The sequence below is a fragment of the Daphnia magna genome, linkage group LG1 (genome assembly GCF_020631705.1).
Source record: "Daphnia magna isolate NIES linkage group LG1, ASM2063170v1.1, whole genome shotgun sequence".
NCBI classification, from domain to species: Eukaryota; Metazoa; Arthropoda; class Branchiopoda; order Diplostraca; family Daphniidae; genus Daphnia; species Daphnia magna.
In genome coordinates, this window is record NC_059182.1 from 15,640,510 (window position 1) to 15,655,651 (window position 15,142).

The 15,142-nt window shown below is 43.7% G+C and overlaps 1 protein-coding gene across 1 annotated transcript; it reads left to right on the plus strand.

Moving 5' to 3' along the window:
• The first annotated feature begins 1,396 nt into the window (after positions 1-1,396).
• LOC116936656 (zinc finger and SCAN domain-containing protein 21) lies at positions 1,397-8,198 on the plus strand. Its single transcript, XM_045169193.1, has 2 exons — positions 1,397-1,967; positions 3,006-8,198. The coding sequence occupies exons 1-2, from the start codon at positions 1,724-1,726 to the stop codon at positions 4,817-4,819; spliced, it is 2,058 nt and encodes a 685-aa protein (XP_045025128.1). The 5' UTR covers positions 1,397-1,723; the 3' UTR covers positions 4,820-8,198.
• Positions 8,199-15,142: the final 6,944 nt, after the last annotated feature.

Genomic DNA, 15,142 nt, shown 5'->3' on the forward strand with positions numbered 1-15,142 from the left:
ATTCGATGGCTTTATATATAAGCAACCGGAAGGGTGTAGAAATGTCATCGAGGCTATTACCATTCACGATGATGATCATCATTTCCCAAGCCGACACTGTAGGAGGATATGAGAGGCAGGGCGATCCCTTCCATGTATAAACAAGTCAACGATGTCTTGCCCATCCAGCTGTGTGCGTAGACGTCAGAAAGAGAAGCCAGAAAGAATAAAAAAAAAAAATCTAACAACCCCCCACAGAAAAAAAAAAAAAAGAAAATGACCGACCATGGCGGGTCCCAAGTTACTGGAGGGGGGTAGCATGTGTGTGTGTATGTGGCTTATACGATGGCTAGCCAGGGCTCCCGGTCCCTATATCCGCTCGTAATCCAATAAAGCCGATGATGATGATTGCCGATGAAGCTGAGAAAAGAAGAAAAACGAAACGGGGATATAGCTTGCTTTCTTGGGAATGGCTAAAAGAGGAAAGAGATTCCACATATATTCCATCTATTTCTCTTTTTTCTGTGTGTGTGTGTGTGTGTGTGTTGCCTGCACGGCGCGTATGCTGGTTGCATCTCGCCATGATGATTCAATCTGACCACAGTACGACTCGCTTACATATTCTCGACTATCCTTATGTGTACGTACCCTACTGCTACTATATTCTTCCTAACATACACACACACATACACACGGGAGAGTATATTGTCTCTTTTCTTTATTTATTTTATTTTATTTTTTTAAGATTTTTATTTTCCCTTTGTCGGGTGATTCTGATTGAATCGAACGTATCGAGAACCCGGTTAGCCTTTGCAATCTGTAGACTCGTTGCATTTTTACACTCTACTTCATCTATATTCATCCTGTGTCAACTAAAGACTACACTGCCCAATAACAAACGTACTTGTTTACATGTGGATTATTGATGGACGGTACGGCATTGTACCTTATTGTTAACGTCAACTGTCCATTTGTGCCGCGTTTTGAAGCAAGCGATTAAACAATAAGAAGGCCAATAGTCTTATTTCCATTAAAACAAAATTCAAACGGAATTGCGAGGGTGATAGGAAGATAAAGCGCGGCCGGGTTTTATTTCTTGATTTCAATTTATTTTTCTTTTGAAAAATCTTCGCTCGTGCGGAGAGAGAACTGGAAAGCGACGACGGCGACGACGCAGTAATCGATGGTACGCAAGTTGCTGTTGTTTGAACACACGGGGCAAGAGCAGTCCGTGTGTGTGCGCGCGCGTCGCTCTTCATGTCTATGTGTTGCAGCATGCCACCCTCTTTTTCAACCCCCCCCATCTTTTGTAGCACCCAATTTGGTCCCTCCCCCACGACCCCCGTCGCTACTATATACCACCACCAGCCATCACCACTACCACCCGGCCGGGGGTATAAAACGAGTGTCAGGTCAGTGGCGACGGCATGTTTGGGTTTGCGGAAGGATCACGTTAACATCTCTCTCTCTCTAGTCTCATTCTAACTCTCTGTCTCTCTCTCTGTCTCTCCTTCTGACTCTGTTTCTTCTTTTCCTGTCCAGCAGCATTTTTGACATCGAAGAATTTTACGAGACCCTTACGCAACGTCCGTTCCCAACCGCAGTGGAGAGAATTCCCGTTCACTTGTTTCTCTCAAAACGAAACCAATTCGAAAAGAAAGATCGAGTCGAAAACAAAGTTGGCGGTTTGTGTGTGCGGCCAGTAAAACAGACGAAACAGGAACACGCACAAAAGAGACGAGAAATGCCTCGCTGTTTCATGCCGAAGAAACAGCTGAAAAACCGACAAGGATTGACGGAAAGAGCGGCTGGCCGGCGGTCTCCCAGTCCGTGCGTCGATCTTCCGCCTCCGCCGCCTCCTCCGCCGCTATTGTCGCCACCACCAGCATCGCTAGAGCGCGAGACCAACGGAGACGACGAACAAGAGACCGTCACCGCTAAATCGACATCCAATGTTTACCGTCCGCCGACGCCCGTCAATCATACCGGTAAGTGCCGCTCCGGCGGACAATGTCACACATCCATCGTCTCTCTCTCTGCGCTTCTATTGTTTTCCTTTCTGCGAGTTTTTCGTAGATTGTCGATTAAAGTGTCAATTCATCTCGTTCCTGCTCTTTACGCGCTCAGTTCCGTAACTCTTACCTAACGCGTCACTTGTCTCCGCTCTCTTTTCGCCACAGTTCTTTGTTGAAAAGGGTCCGTTTAAACCAAGGACATTAGACAAGATGCGCATCGAAGTTGAGTGCCATTCGAGTATTGAACCCAGACTTAAAAGCGTGAAACAGGTGTCTTTTGTGCAGCGCTCTGTTCATCAACCGATTTTTGAGATCGGCCATAGTTTTGATTTGATTTCTTGAGTTATTTAGATCATCGTTTGTTGGATCTTTGTCTTGATCCGATTCCCGTAAACCGCTACACAACTAGGTTTTTTTTTTTTTCCTTTTTTGTGCGTATCTGTACGTCTGCATATCTTTGAACTTTGGTTGTTTTTGTTTTTTTCTGAAACAAAAAATTAGGAACAAGACAAGCTCGCAGAAAACGAAGGGAAACAAGTAGATGAGTAGTAGGAGGTTGGGCTCCGATAAGACGAAGACTTACAAAAGATTTATGCCGATCGAAACGACGACGTATTCAAGTGTGAAACAGACTGCGTAGCCTTGTCATAATGCACCTGAAGCTCTATAATTCAATCAGCTGTGCATACGTAATTCAAAACACAACTTTCTCCTTTGTTATCAGCCCCTCCTCCCTATTCTTTTTAGTCTGACAGTCTGTCACAGCCCCTCGACGACTTAATGCCAAGCGCTGCATATCTCAGAGTATTTCTTTTTCCCTTCGTTATTTGACTGTCCTCCCCCGTCGCCTGTTGAAAAGCCCTTCTCACTACGTGTGTTCCGCAATGCTCTACAAGTGCGCTCTTCGAACTCTCAATTTTTTTTTTATATTTCTTTTTGCATGAGATTTGAATCGCCAAAAAAATCAGATTTAAATCATAAAAAATCAAATCAATTTCTTCTTTTGAAAAGGGTTCGGTATGGAAGTCGGATCAGTACGCATCACAGCGTTGAGCGCCGTGAAAGGCGAACCGATGCCGGCCCGTGAGAGTGTCATCCATCGGGCGGTGCGCTTCGATAGCGACGTCGAGGAGGCCACGACTGGATTGTTGCAATTGGCCAGACGCACCGACACGCCCGAGTCGGGCATCGGCAGTTGCAGCGAGGAGGAGAACCATCACCATCATCACCTTGTTCACCATCCGCACACGACGACGCCGACGACAAATCCGCAGCCGGAAGAAACGAATCGACCATTGACGCCCGTCCAGCCACCATCCAGTCCGGTAAGCCCAACAAGTGCGAACGAAGTTGTGACTAGTCCAACCATCCGTCAGCATCCGGTTAACCTCCACCATCACCTGCCGCACATTCATCACCATCACCATCCAATGTATGCGGTGGGCGAGAAACGTTACGATCCTAACGAATGGTATCCTCCTGTAACCATCGAACCTGTCCAACCACCGGCCATGCCCATTCCGATTTCTCACGTCTGGGAAAGAGAACGGCCGGCTGACCTTTACCGGCCGTATTCAACGAGCGTCGAAGTGCAGCGGAGAGTGCAGCCGTTCGCTAGCGAGTTGTCCAGTTACCATCACTTGCATCACCACCATCTTCATCACCACCAGTTGTCGCCACAGCAGCAGGTGAGCGGAGTGATGATGGACAGAGAGCCGCAGGACTTGAGCACCGCCCACGCCATCCTGGACTTAAGCACGGCACACATCCGTTCCAGTCAGCAACAGCTGCATCATCATCATCATCACCATCAGGACGAAGAAGAATCCGAGAGTCCGATGGAAATCACGCCGGACAGTTCGAAAACGCCGCCTCCATCTCCGGCCACGATGGCACTGGCAGATCCCAGTCCGATCCCTCCAGCTCTTGAGAACGATTCGACGTCCAGTTCTTCCCACTGCAGCAGCAGCAGCAGCAGCAGCATCGGCGGAGCCAGCACAGAATCGAGCGGCCACACGCGGGCGAACGGCGGCAACAAATCGGCGACCAGCAAAACAGTGGCCTACACTTACGAAGCGTTTTTCGTCAGCGACGGACGGTCAAAGAGGAGGAACAATCCTTCGGCTCAGCAACAGGGGTCCGGCGGAAGCAACAGCAGCAAAAGCGGAGGCAACAGCAGCGACAGTGGCATTCATTTAGAGACGGGCGCTAAGCATTTAGCCAGGGCCGTCTCGTCGACGGAGAAACACGGAAGCACTTCTTCATCTCCTACACCCAATCCATCTTCACGTTCCGGTCGTTACGTTTGCGGCGAATGCGGAAAGGCGTACGCGACATCGTCCAACTTGTCCCGCCACAAGCAAACGCATCGCAGCCTCGAGTCCGGCTGCGCTCGAACGTGCCCCACTTGCGGCAAGGCCTACGTCTCCATGCCGGCCCTGTCCATGCACCTGCTGACTCACGCTCTTTCTCACGTCTGTCCCGTCTGTTCGAAGGCGTTTTCTCGGCCGTGGCTGCTGCAGGGTCACATGCGCTCGCACACGGGCGAGAAGCCTTACGGATGCGCTCACTGCGGCAAGGCGTTCGCCGACCGATCTAATTTGCGGGCCCACATGCAAACGCATTCGGCCACCAAGTCGCACCACTGCGGCAAATGCCACAAAGCCTTCGCTCTCAAGTCTTACCTGAACAAACACCTGGAGTCGTCGTGTTTTCGAGATAGTCCCACACCTAGTCATTCCGAGTCGTCGTGCGACAGCATGGGTGCCGATTCTCACATGATGTCTATCGACACCAAAGTCACCAAAGCCGTACCAGTCACGTGAAACTACTCGTTTGTTTCATTTTTAATTCGTTGGCAATAACTTTTTGATATGCCTCTCATTTCTGTTGTGTGTCGGTGTGTGTCTGTGTGTTGGGAGGAGTCCCCTATGTAAATAGAGCCAGACAGAAGACGTTTCTGGAACGGTTGAAGCCTGAAAATGAGACAAAGGGGGACTTGTCTATACACGACGTTTACATTATAGATAGAGGTAATTAAGTAATAAGCACTGAATTTTCAACCAAAACATGTCTGTTCCCTTCGTGCTCTCCATAGGGAAACTCTTTCTCTTTCTCTTTCTTTTTAGTTTTCTTTTCTTTGCGTCGAAAGAGAAAAACGACATCCACCTGAAACATTCCTCTTGTATACACTCCTAAGTCGATTATCTCATTTCGAGACGATTATGGTGATGCTAGTCCTCATTTTTCATTCATTATTAGCTACTCGCTTGATGAAATTGTCCAATGGGAATCTATTTCTTGCTCTTCCTTTCTTCCACCTTCTTCCACCTTTTCTTTTTTTGGGCTCTCTCTTTCTTTCCTATCTCTCTTTCTCTCACTTTTTTTCTGTTTTGCATATGATCGATTCCCCCCTTTTTTTTCGGAGGGCTGCCATGTTTTTTTTTTTCCTCTTTTTTTTTTCCTCCTTTACGAAGGAAGACACATTAAAAAAAAAAGAAACAGGATGCAGTGTTTCTCGAGCAACGAACAAAACCTAGTCTCGGTGTTTCAAAAAAAAAGAAAAAAAAAAAAAAAGATTAAAATTGTTTACTACAAAAAGAACGATCGTCACGTAGACTTAATAATGTCGAAAAATTGAAATGCGTTCAACATCGGGACTCGAGTTTATTTTATACCGCGAAAAATGTTCTCTTTTCTTCTGGCTTCTCGCGTCTGTCCTCCTCCATTATTCGCCCCTTGTCATTTTCGAAAGCCTCCCACATTCCCTTTGATGCATATATAATAACTTATCAATATTGTGCCGTTATCCTATTGACATAGAGTTAACCAAAAGAGACCTGTGTAAACTAAATACGAAGACGATCAAGACCTCATTCCATCCGTTCAGGGCTCGTCGTCCCTTCTTTTGTTAGATTTAAAAATTCATTTTTTATTTTTTTCAAATCAACAAGCAATTTTAATTCTGGTCAATTGTTTCCTATAGAAAAAAAGTCAAACCTCACCGAATAATTAATATTAGAATGCATTTGGTAACAAACAGTTGCTGGAAATCAGGTGAGCAGCGCGTTCACATGTCGTTAATATGCGAATCAAATCAGAAATCCTCCCCTCCAGATCCAAATTTATTTATACGCTATGACAAATAACGAATATAATTAACATAATATATTAAAAAGGAGAATGTTTCTTTTTTTTTTTTTTTTTAAATAGCGGGTCGAAATAAGTATCCATATATTAACCTGATAACAAATATTAGACTATCTATTTTGTTTTCGGCCTTTTTGCGTGACCGTTGGCGTGAGTGTACTTCCTAGTCAGGGAAATTAAAATTTACCTATTTTGCGGCTCTTTGTCTACTTAAAACGGACTGCGCAAGCAACACACACGATCCCCTAAAGGTATGACGAAAAAACAGAACGAGCGAGAAAGAGCAGAGAACTCGATTTCGAGTGACGTGTTTTGTCCCCCGCTTTCTCGTGTTTTTCTAATACCTCCGCAGGGATTGAGTTGCGTTGATTGCCAGTTTGTGCATACAGCGCGCAATAATTTTACTCTCCCCACACATTGTTTATTTTGTCGACAGTCAATAATTATATACATGTCCTCTATGCCCTTCCCTCCTTCCCCCCATTTTTGATCTTCTCGTGTCTTGTTCTTCCTACTCCATTCAATGGCAATAATGAAAACCATTGGTGTAATGGAAAGCTAGTCGTACCAAAGATACATGCTGGCAGCTATATTCTTTTATGTCTTTCTATCCTTCTTTAATGTTTACGATGCGTCCTGTCTGAGAGCGACGCGTCTAGTGGACGAGTCTCATCATCTCATGTCTCATTTGAATCGATCTGCATGCAATACCTCCTCCAATGGTGATCCAGTTTGATCTCTCTTTTGTGCTTCATTCCTAATGAAATTATCTCCTGTTGCTGGAATCGCTTGTCACGTCTTTCCCTCCCTTCCAATTAAAAACAAAAACAATTCAGCTTTCAAAACCGATCTCTTGTGGGTATAAACCCCCCCACCAACTGTCAGAGCCACACATTTATTGAAAAATGGCGCGTGTGTGCAGTTCGTATCATGTGATGAAATTACTGTTGTATTTTAGCTGTCCTCGACTTTAATTCGACTTCAATTCGTGTGTTTGTCCCGTTCATGAAAAATGTTGTCTACGACTTTTGAATTCGTTCCCAATTAGGCGCGATGGGTTTCAGCTCCATTGTTTTTAAATCTTATACTTTTATTCGGTTACAAGCTGAAACCCAAAATACAGTCGCCGGGAGTCATTCGAACAGCAATAATACTTTGGTAGTGTTGGGATTCAACCGGAATGGGCCAGCCACCCCAAAAAAAAAGAAGAGGATTAGAAAGAACAAACAAAAAATGTGCTGGCCTGATGATGGGAATGCCCTTTTATTTAGAAACGATTAACACTTGAACGAAATAAAAATGATTGTGTGCAAATATCTAAAATCGCGATATACTCTGAATGCAAAAAATAATAATAATAATTAAAACGAATAAAGTAAAGCCCTATCGAATAAGGTGAAACCCTCACTTTTGTTTCATATGCATGGCGTAGTGTCTGCTGAACGCCCCCAATATCAATGGCCTAGCAAAACCTTTAGCTTTTTATCTTTTGGTTCTTTGTAGGCCAGAGCTATGCGGAAGCGCTTCTTAAAAGACCTATACCGACCTTTTCTCTAATCACTTGAACGAGTCGTCTTTTTAGAATGTTTTGAGCTTTAACTCTGGTGTGGACATTGTCTCCCATTTTGCGCTGTTTCATCGAACGCCCTTTAACTTTTGATTTCGTGAAATGACGTGCGTATAACTCTGCCGCCTGCAATCGAAATGTTCATCCTCTGCCCGACTTTTGTTGGCCTGTTATATTTCTGTCTCTTTTTGGTTAACGTCATCACGACTTTGCGTAACCCCCCGATTCATTCAACACCATCCCCACAGGACGCATTTTTTTGTTCTTCATTTATCATTTTTGATCCTTGTCTTCGTTATGCGGACCTGTTTGATTCACGGAAACATCGCACATTCCACATCGATCGTATACTGTTCATTCCAAGGAAGAAACTTTCAAAATAAATCGAACGAAGAAAACCGACGAATCCCTATTCATTTTGCCGTGCTGTGTACATACGAAAACATTGTCCGTTTGAAGTACTATTATTATACATAATGCTCAAATTATCTCTGTTTCTCTGTTCATTACTTTCTTCTATAACAAAAGGATTTTAAAACGAAACATGGACGAGAGTAATAACGTGATAACCACGCGTCAACAGTCTGGTCGCTTCAACAGGCAGTGCAAACATAAGCTTACGGAGATTGCCTACCCCAAAAAGAAAACAAGATTTTCCTTTAAAAAACAACAAGCAAAACAGAAAATACAATGGGTATGATGGGCTTTGTGTCAGATAAATTCCCCCGTCTGACGGAAATTGTTGTCTAATCTAAAAAGCGTGTTAAAAAAAAAAATAGAGAAGAAGCTTCAAACAAAATAACGTGACACGGGCTAATGGGTGAAATATCTAGAAAGAGAACGCGGCAGCGAATTAAAGACGCACACACACAAAAATGAGAGAAAGAGAGAGAGAGAGAAAGAAAAAAAGACTAGAAAAAGTAGAAAGAGGGAACGAACTGGCTGCGGGGGATATGATGTCTTATCAAGCTGACTTGATGAAAAACTAGCTGGCGGATCGCGGCTCGGAATGATACAAATCCAGCGCTAAAATGCCGCAAGAACTCGGCAGCGCTTTTGGCGTTCGGGAGCACTTCTCTGTGTCTAATGCGGCGCAACAGCAGATGTGGGGGAAGGGGGGGGAAACAGGAGGGAAGGGGAGAGTTGTGGATGTCCTCGCAGCCGGAAGCAAAACTATATAGGCCAATGGATGTAAATGGCAAAAGCTGGGAAAATGGGGAAGTGAACACAAGAAAAATTCTAAGCTCTCCTTTCCCATGCGAGAAAATGAAAGAAAGAAAAAGGATGTTTTATTTTAAAGAAAGAAAAGAAAAAAAAAAAAAAGAAATTGAAAGAAGAGAGAAATGATCATCATTAGCGCAAGAAGCGCGAGTGCGACGGCTCACTAACTTCCACTCGAGCTCGAATGCCTTTTTTATTTTTTGAGGCTGGTTTGTTTGTTGTTGCGGCAACGGCAAATAACAGACAAAATATATACTATTCAAAAAAGGGTGCGTGACAAGCCTTGCTGGAAGCCCGGAAGCTCCATCCAACCCTCCCGAATCACGGCCTATATATACACACAACAACTGTACGCGCAAGTATGAAAAAATAATAAGAAGAAATCAAATAAAAGTGCAACACACAAAGTCAAGAATAAATCCATCATTCAAGCGTGAGTAGGCCTTTAACTATTCAAAACTGACTAAATACGTTTAGTTACGTATATAAACGCAATACATACGTGTATGTGTACTTATGCGGGATAAATCAAAGCCATGCGGTAATAATGGAAATTTCCGAGAAAAACCTCTCACTGCTGGTGCTATTATACGAAAAGCAACACAGCAGTTATATAAATGCGGCCGCTCAGGCTTTTTTTATTTATCCCATTCCTCACGCCCCCACTGTGTGTGATGTGCGGTATAAGCTTTGTCAGAGGATTACCATACATCTGCGTCGTTACGGACGACGACTTAACTAGACCCTATAATACTCCAGCATTTCGTCCTTGCTCTTCAGCTCAAGCCAAGTTTCCTCAAACGACAAAAACCATTTCACGTTGTACTCTCTTAATCTATTTAGTTTTTTTTTTTATTTAAAAAGAGCCCCAAATGAACCTGATTGAATTACATTGAAGATCGGTAGGGGGTATGTCGTGTTGGGTGCCATTATAGACTAACACCGAAGCGAATAATAATTTAAAAAAAAGAAAAAAGGGAGACCAATTTATTGTGAATAAAGTATGTTGCTCTTCGATTCAAAAATGGCCATGTTGTATAGCTAAATAGATGGAAATTGTGGTGGTCTACGTCCGAGCCGGAGGGGGGCTCTACAGAGTGGATTACACACACGTATGCAGGGACACACACACAAAGTCTGTTGAGATGAGGGAGAAAATTTAGATGAGGGAGGAGTAGACAACTGGAAAAGAGAGACAGACGGCACGAGATCAGGTCACAGATGAGAAGTGAAAATAGTGGCAACCCATCCGGTCCCCCCCTCTTGATTCACGATCCGTATATTTACACGACATGTTGCCTATTTTGGGCCGCGATGCTGCTGCCCTGCACATACTACTATTGGTCGGCTATGCTATAGACCCCATCTGTTGCTCCTCTTCGATCTGGTTCTATTCCTCCCGACAACTTGTTATGTTCCAAAGAGATGGGCGAGGGTGGGTTCGCTGTTGAATAGAACAGACACCCTCCACTTGCTCTTTGCTGTCAGAGAGAGAGAGACCCATTTGAACACGGTGACACTATATCTAGCATGTACAGTACCATACTTGTATAGTATAAGAGTCCCTACTAAAGAAAGGAGCGACCCATAAGGAGAGCGCAGGAGAAAGGGGCGAGAAGGATTTATCGAAAAACGGGAGAAAGCGGATCCCATCGCTTGAGCAAAGGATCTTCGAGTCCTTCTCAAAGTCCGAACAGACTCGAGGGTATTGTAACTTGTACTCTATTCTCTTTTTTTCGTGCGCTGGACAGCCGAGACGCTTTAGAGACGGACGCTGGCACGTCCGTCTATATAACATGACCGAACGTATTGCCTCAATCTAACACGAGCAGCAGCTGTCCGGTTGATAGCCGTGTAGTTAAACGTGTGCCCGTCAGCGCCGACAAGAAAAGTAGAAAAGCAGAAAAAACTAAGAAAAGATGGAGCAATAGTTAGTCTCGTTACACTACAGTATACACACAGCCATTCAAACAAGTGAAAAACCTGCTGCATTTCTAGATTGCAAAAGCGTTGGACGACTGAAAGCCTCGGTACGTGCATTTTGAATGGATATGCTATTACACAGCGACCATAGTTTTCTTGCGAAAATTAGCGAACGTCCTGTTCTATTCGCGTCTACTAGTGCGGATGTTTGTTCCGCATATATACTTGGCGGCCACGGCGTGAAGAGACTTGATGTCCGCTTCGAGGTAGCAATCCCCCACGGTCAAAGACTTTGGGGCGACAAGGAAAGTAGACAAGACGCTGATGATGGAATGCGTTCAACATCAGTGGCCGTGATATTATATCACGAACGGGTATAGTCTTCAGCCGGGGGAACAGTTGCCACTGTTCCCATGGACCAAAACTTTCCGCCTAGCGCATCACTTGTTTAAGAGCATTATCTTTACATGTGACACATCGTTTTGCAGCTTTCTTTTGTTTTGTTTTTTTCATTTTTGTTTCTTTTTATTCCAGATTTCTAGAAAAAAAGAAATAAGAATATCTATAAATCGTACGGATCATAAATAGATGACGATGGTGATCGGATTTATGTAAGGATCGTGAAAAAATGGGGATGATGGAAATAACGGCGGCCGGGAGCGATTCATTTTCGTTTTAGTGTTCAATCCCATTTCCTGTTTTTCAACTCCCTTTTTTCGCCTACTATCGTCCCTCATGTTATAATTTAAAAAACTGCCTTCTATACTTTTTTAGGGTTCGAGTGGAGGGGGGGTGAGCGGATTCTCTCTTGCGGGCAGGCAACGGAAGGTGGGTTGAGATTATTTGCATCCATATGAAGATTTTGTAAATGAAATTGATTTTTCGATCCCTTTTTCTTTTTGTCAGACAGATATATAGGCTCATTGTTCTCCTTCTTTAATTTTCTTTTTTTTTTCTTTCATTCCCTCCCGCTAGATACTAGACACACACACACACAGCAGGGCATAGATAGATCTAGTTTGCTGATGGCTGCGATTCAGACACACACACACAGAGCAGCCAGCCAAAACGTTATACTGAGTGGAGGGAGGTTTTTCTCATTTCCTTCACGAATCTGTTGATTCAATATTTGAGCGAATAAATAGCGCTTCGATATTAAACGAAGAACGAGGAGGGGTTGAGAAAGGAGATCGATAGCCCAACCAACTCCCAACCACCTATATACATCAGATGTCGAAGGTTTTTTGGCTCTCCACACACACACCACACACGAGCCTGATCTATTTACATGGGTGCGTGTAAATGTACAAACACGCACAGCGTGACTGTGCGGGAGTCGTTTACCCTAGCGATCTACACACGCGCGTATACTTGAATAAAGGCATCCGCAAGGCAAAAAAGGGAAAAAAAGAAATGCGAGTTACTTGTAATGCGATACTAATTCAATCGCTTTCCAATCGTCTCATTTCTTTTGCAGAACGTCTAGATCGTCTATGATGTCTCATCCGTTGCGGATGGTATAGACTCCGGCTTTTTGTATACGTACAACGGTGATAGAAAACTGGCTTGATGAAATCAGTTGGCCGGGAGAAGAAGAAAAAAAGATGAACGGGAGGGGGTAAAGAAAGCCTATACGGAACTTTGGAATCGATTGATTGTGCTGAGCAAAGTACTCCACAGATGTTGTGTGTTTTTTTTTTCTTTCTTGTTTCTCCCTTATGGCAACGAAATGGATGAGCCGCGTATACGCATCTACGAGACTTAGTCCGTCTATGTATATGCACTTGTGTGTGAACGGGCAATAGGGACACAACTGAATAAAACGGAGAGGCAAAGGCTTTTAGGTCCGTTATCTTCGGCCAAGAGACAAAAAGAAAAAAGAAAGTCGAGGGATAACATCGACTGCTAGCTCTTTTGTCCGAAGTCATTCTCAATCAAAACTTTTTCTTCGCAAGCTTTCATTCTTAGAGTACTACAGCCAACAAAACGGGAAGCCATCTTCTTTTTTTGTTCTCTCTGCTTGCTGGATCAGTTTAGTCCACTCGCTTTCTGCTACACAGTTAGTTTTGTCTGTGATTTTCCGCTTGCCGAATTTCTGGACGTTTTGTATGCCTCCATTGCGAATAGATCTCCACGGATTATAAGACGCCAAGGGGGAGAAAAAGAGAGGCATGTAAATCAACGTCTAGTTAACAAAACTGAGTCTATGGCTGTAGAGATGATTGCAAATCTATTGGTCAGAAAGGCTAACGGGCTCTTTGTCACCGTAAACAAATTGATCAAAAGATAGGGATTTATTAGCAGGATTGTACAGATGTGAACCGATTTACTAGCGTACCAAATCCTACACAAACATGAAGAGAATAAACCTATAGTTTAAAAACTCCAGTCCCCATTCTCGTAATAAACTACATCCCCATTTATCGTGTGGCCCGTCAGCAACGCCAAATCGGATCCTTCCATCCTCGCATTTTGTTGTCTTCAATTCTGAGTGTACATTTCTTCCAATTGCCTGTCTTTTGTCTTAACAGTTACTCTTACATACACACCCATCTAGCGAAAGAAGTACAACAGACCACGGTAGACTTCATCTGGCATCAAGCGAATGCCTCTTGTGGGACTTACTGATTGATATCGTGACAGGCTGCAGACTCATTTCAAAAAAAAAAGAGCCGGGCCAGCATAAAATAAGACATGACCTCCAAAATGGTTTGGACCATATGTTCACATACAGCCAGTGCTTGGTGAAGAATGACAAGCGATGTGTATGCAAGCAGAGCAATAATATCTTGACCACAATTGCGAACATAAGAATAAAAGAAAAAAAGGGCGAGAATATTAAGAAGCGCAGCAACAGCCCGGCCACCTAATCTGTAGGTTTGCCTTTTATACGACCCATAAGCAAAGAGGGGAAACAAACACAGAGCCGGGAGTAAAAAAAAAAAAAAAGACAGAGTTGTATAGTTTAATTGGTTCTCGTATATATCTGGTGAACGAAAGTACATCTCGGTGTGTGTGCGCCACATTGCGAACCACATATAAATAAAAGGCAGGCGAATGATATTTCTAGAGAGAGAAAGTCGAACGATATGTATCAAGCGTTTGCTGTGCCCATAACACTATAGACGAGACTGTGTCCGTATAATATTTACGTCTATTTTTATGGTGCATGTGGGTGGCCACTAGGGTGTAATAAGCGGCAGCAAAGGGACCTAGAAAACAAGAGTGAAGCTGAGCGATACTCTACCGAGCACGTCTTATGCCACTGGCCAGGCATTCTGATGCCGTGGCATTCGGTGACTAACGTAACACTTGTTCGGCCCTTTTCATTCTCATCCATCGAGCTGTTCTTCAACTCCTATTGGCCAGCCAAAAGATCGACACAAAAAAAAAATGCGTTTTTTTTTTTACTGGAAGCTTTTGATACGGCAAGACACGCACCATACTCATATTGTATTTATGTCCAGGGCCTAGCAAGCGCCATATATATAGGATGGCTCTCTTTTCTTTCCGACTCTTTTCATCATTTTCTGCCTTTTTGTTAGCTCTTTTTCTCTTGTATATACATCACTGTATTCCTCTCTTTTTTTTTCGCCATTTTTACACTCATCTTCTTCCATGTCTTCCATTTATAAAAAAAAAAGATGGTCAAGTGGGGAGTACCCAGCGTCTTCAATATATATAGAAAAGACCGCACACGCGCCATATCTATATAAACGAGGCACTCTAACCTGTGCCTATATGTGTATATCCCCATCAGACATATATCTCCGCTCTTCTTTCTTTCCATTCTTCTTTCTCTCTCTCGCTGGTTGTTATGTGAGAATCGAGAAGATGATGGTGTACATAGACACATAAGAAAAATGAATCCAGGAGAAATGGTGCAAGGGCTATATGTGTGCAGTTGCGGAAGCCTGTTGCTGCATGCAATGCACGACTGGGCACTATATAGAATATACTGCTGTGTGGGTGTGTATACAGCGTATACGGTTTACTTATCTATATAGACACGTGCCTCTATATATATTGCTATCAAATATGAAAGAATCGCATGTATACTGAAAACAAAACAACAGCAGAATTGGGGTGACATTTTTCGCTCGGTTGCTGATGCCTCGCACCGCGACTGGAGTAGCCAAGCGTTCACTCTTATTCTTTCAGAACATCCGTCGATGATATATTTATGCGAAATGCCAAACCATTTTCATTTCTTATAGCAGCAAACGTGCGTAAAGAATTTCTAGAGAGAGACAGAGAGAGAGAGCAGTTCATATTACGCTGTTTCAAG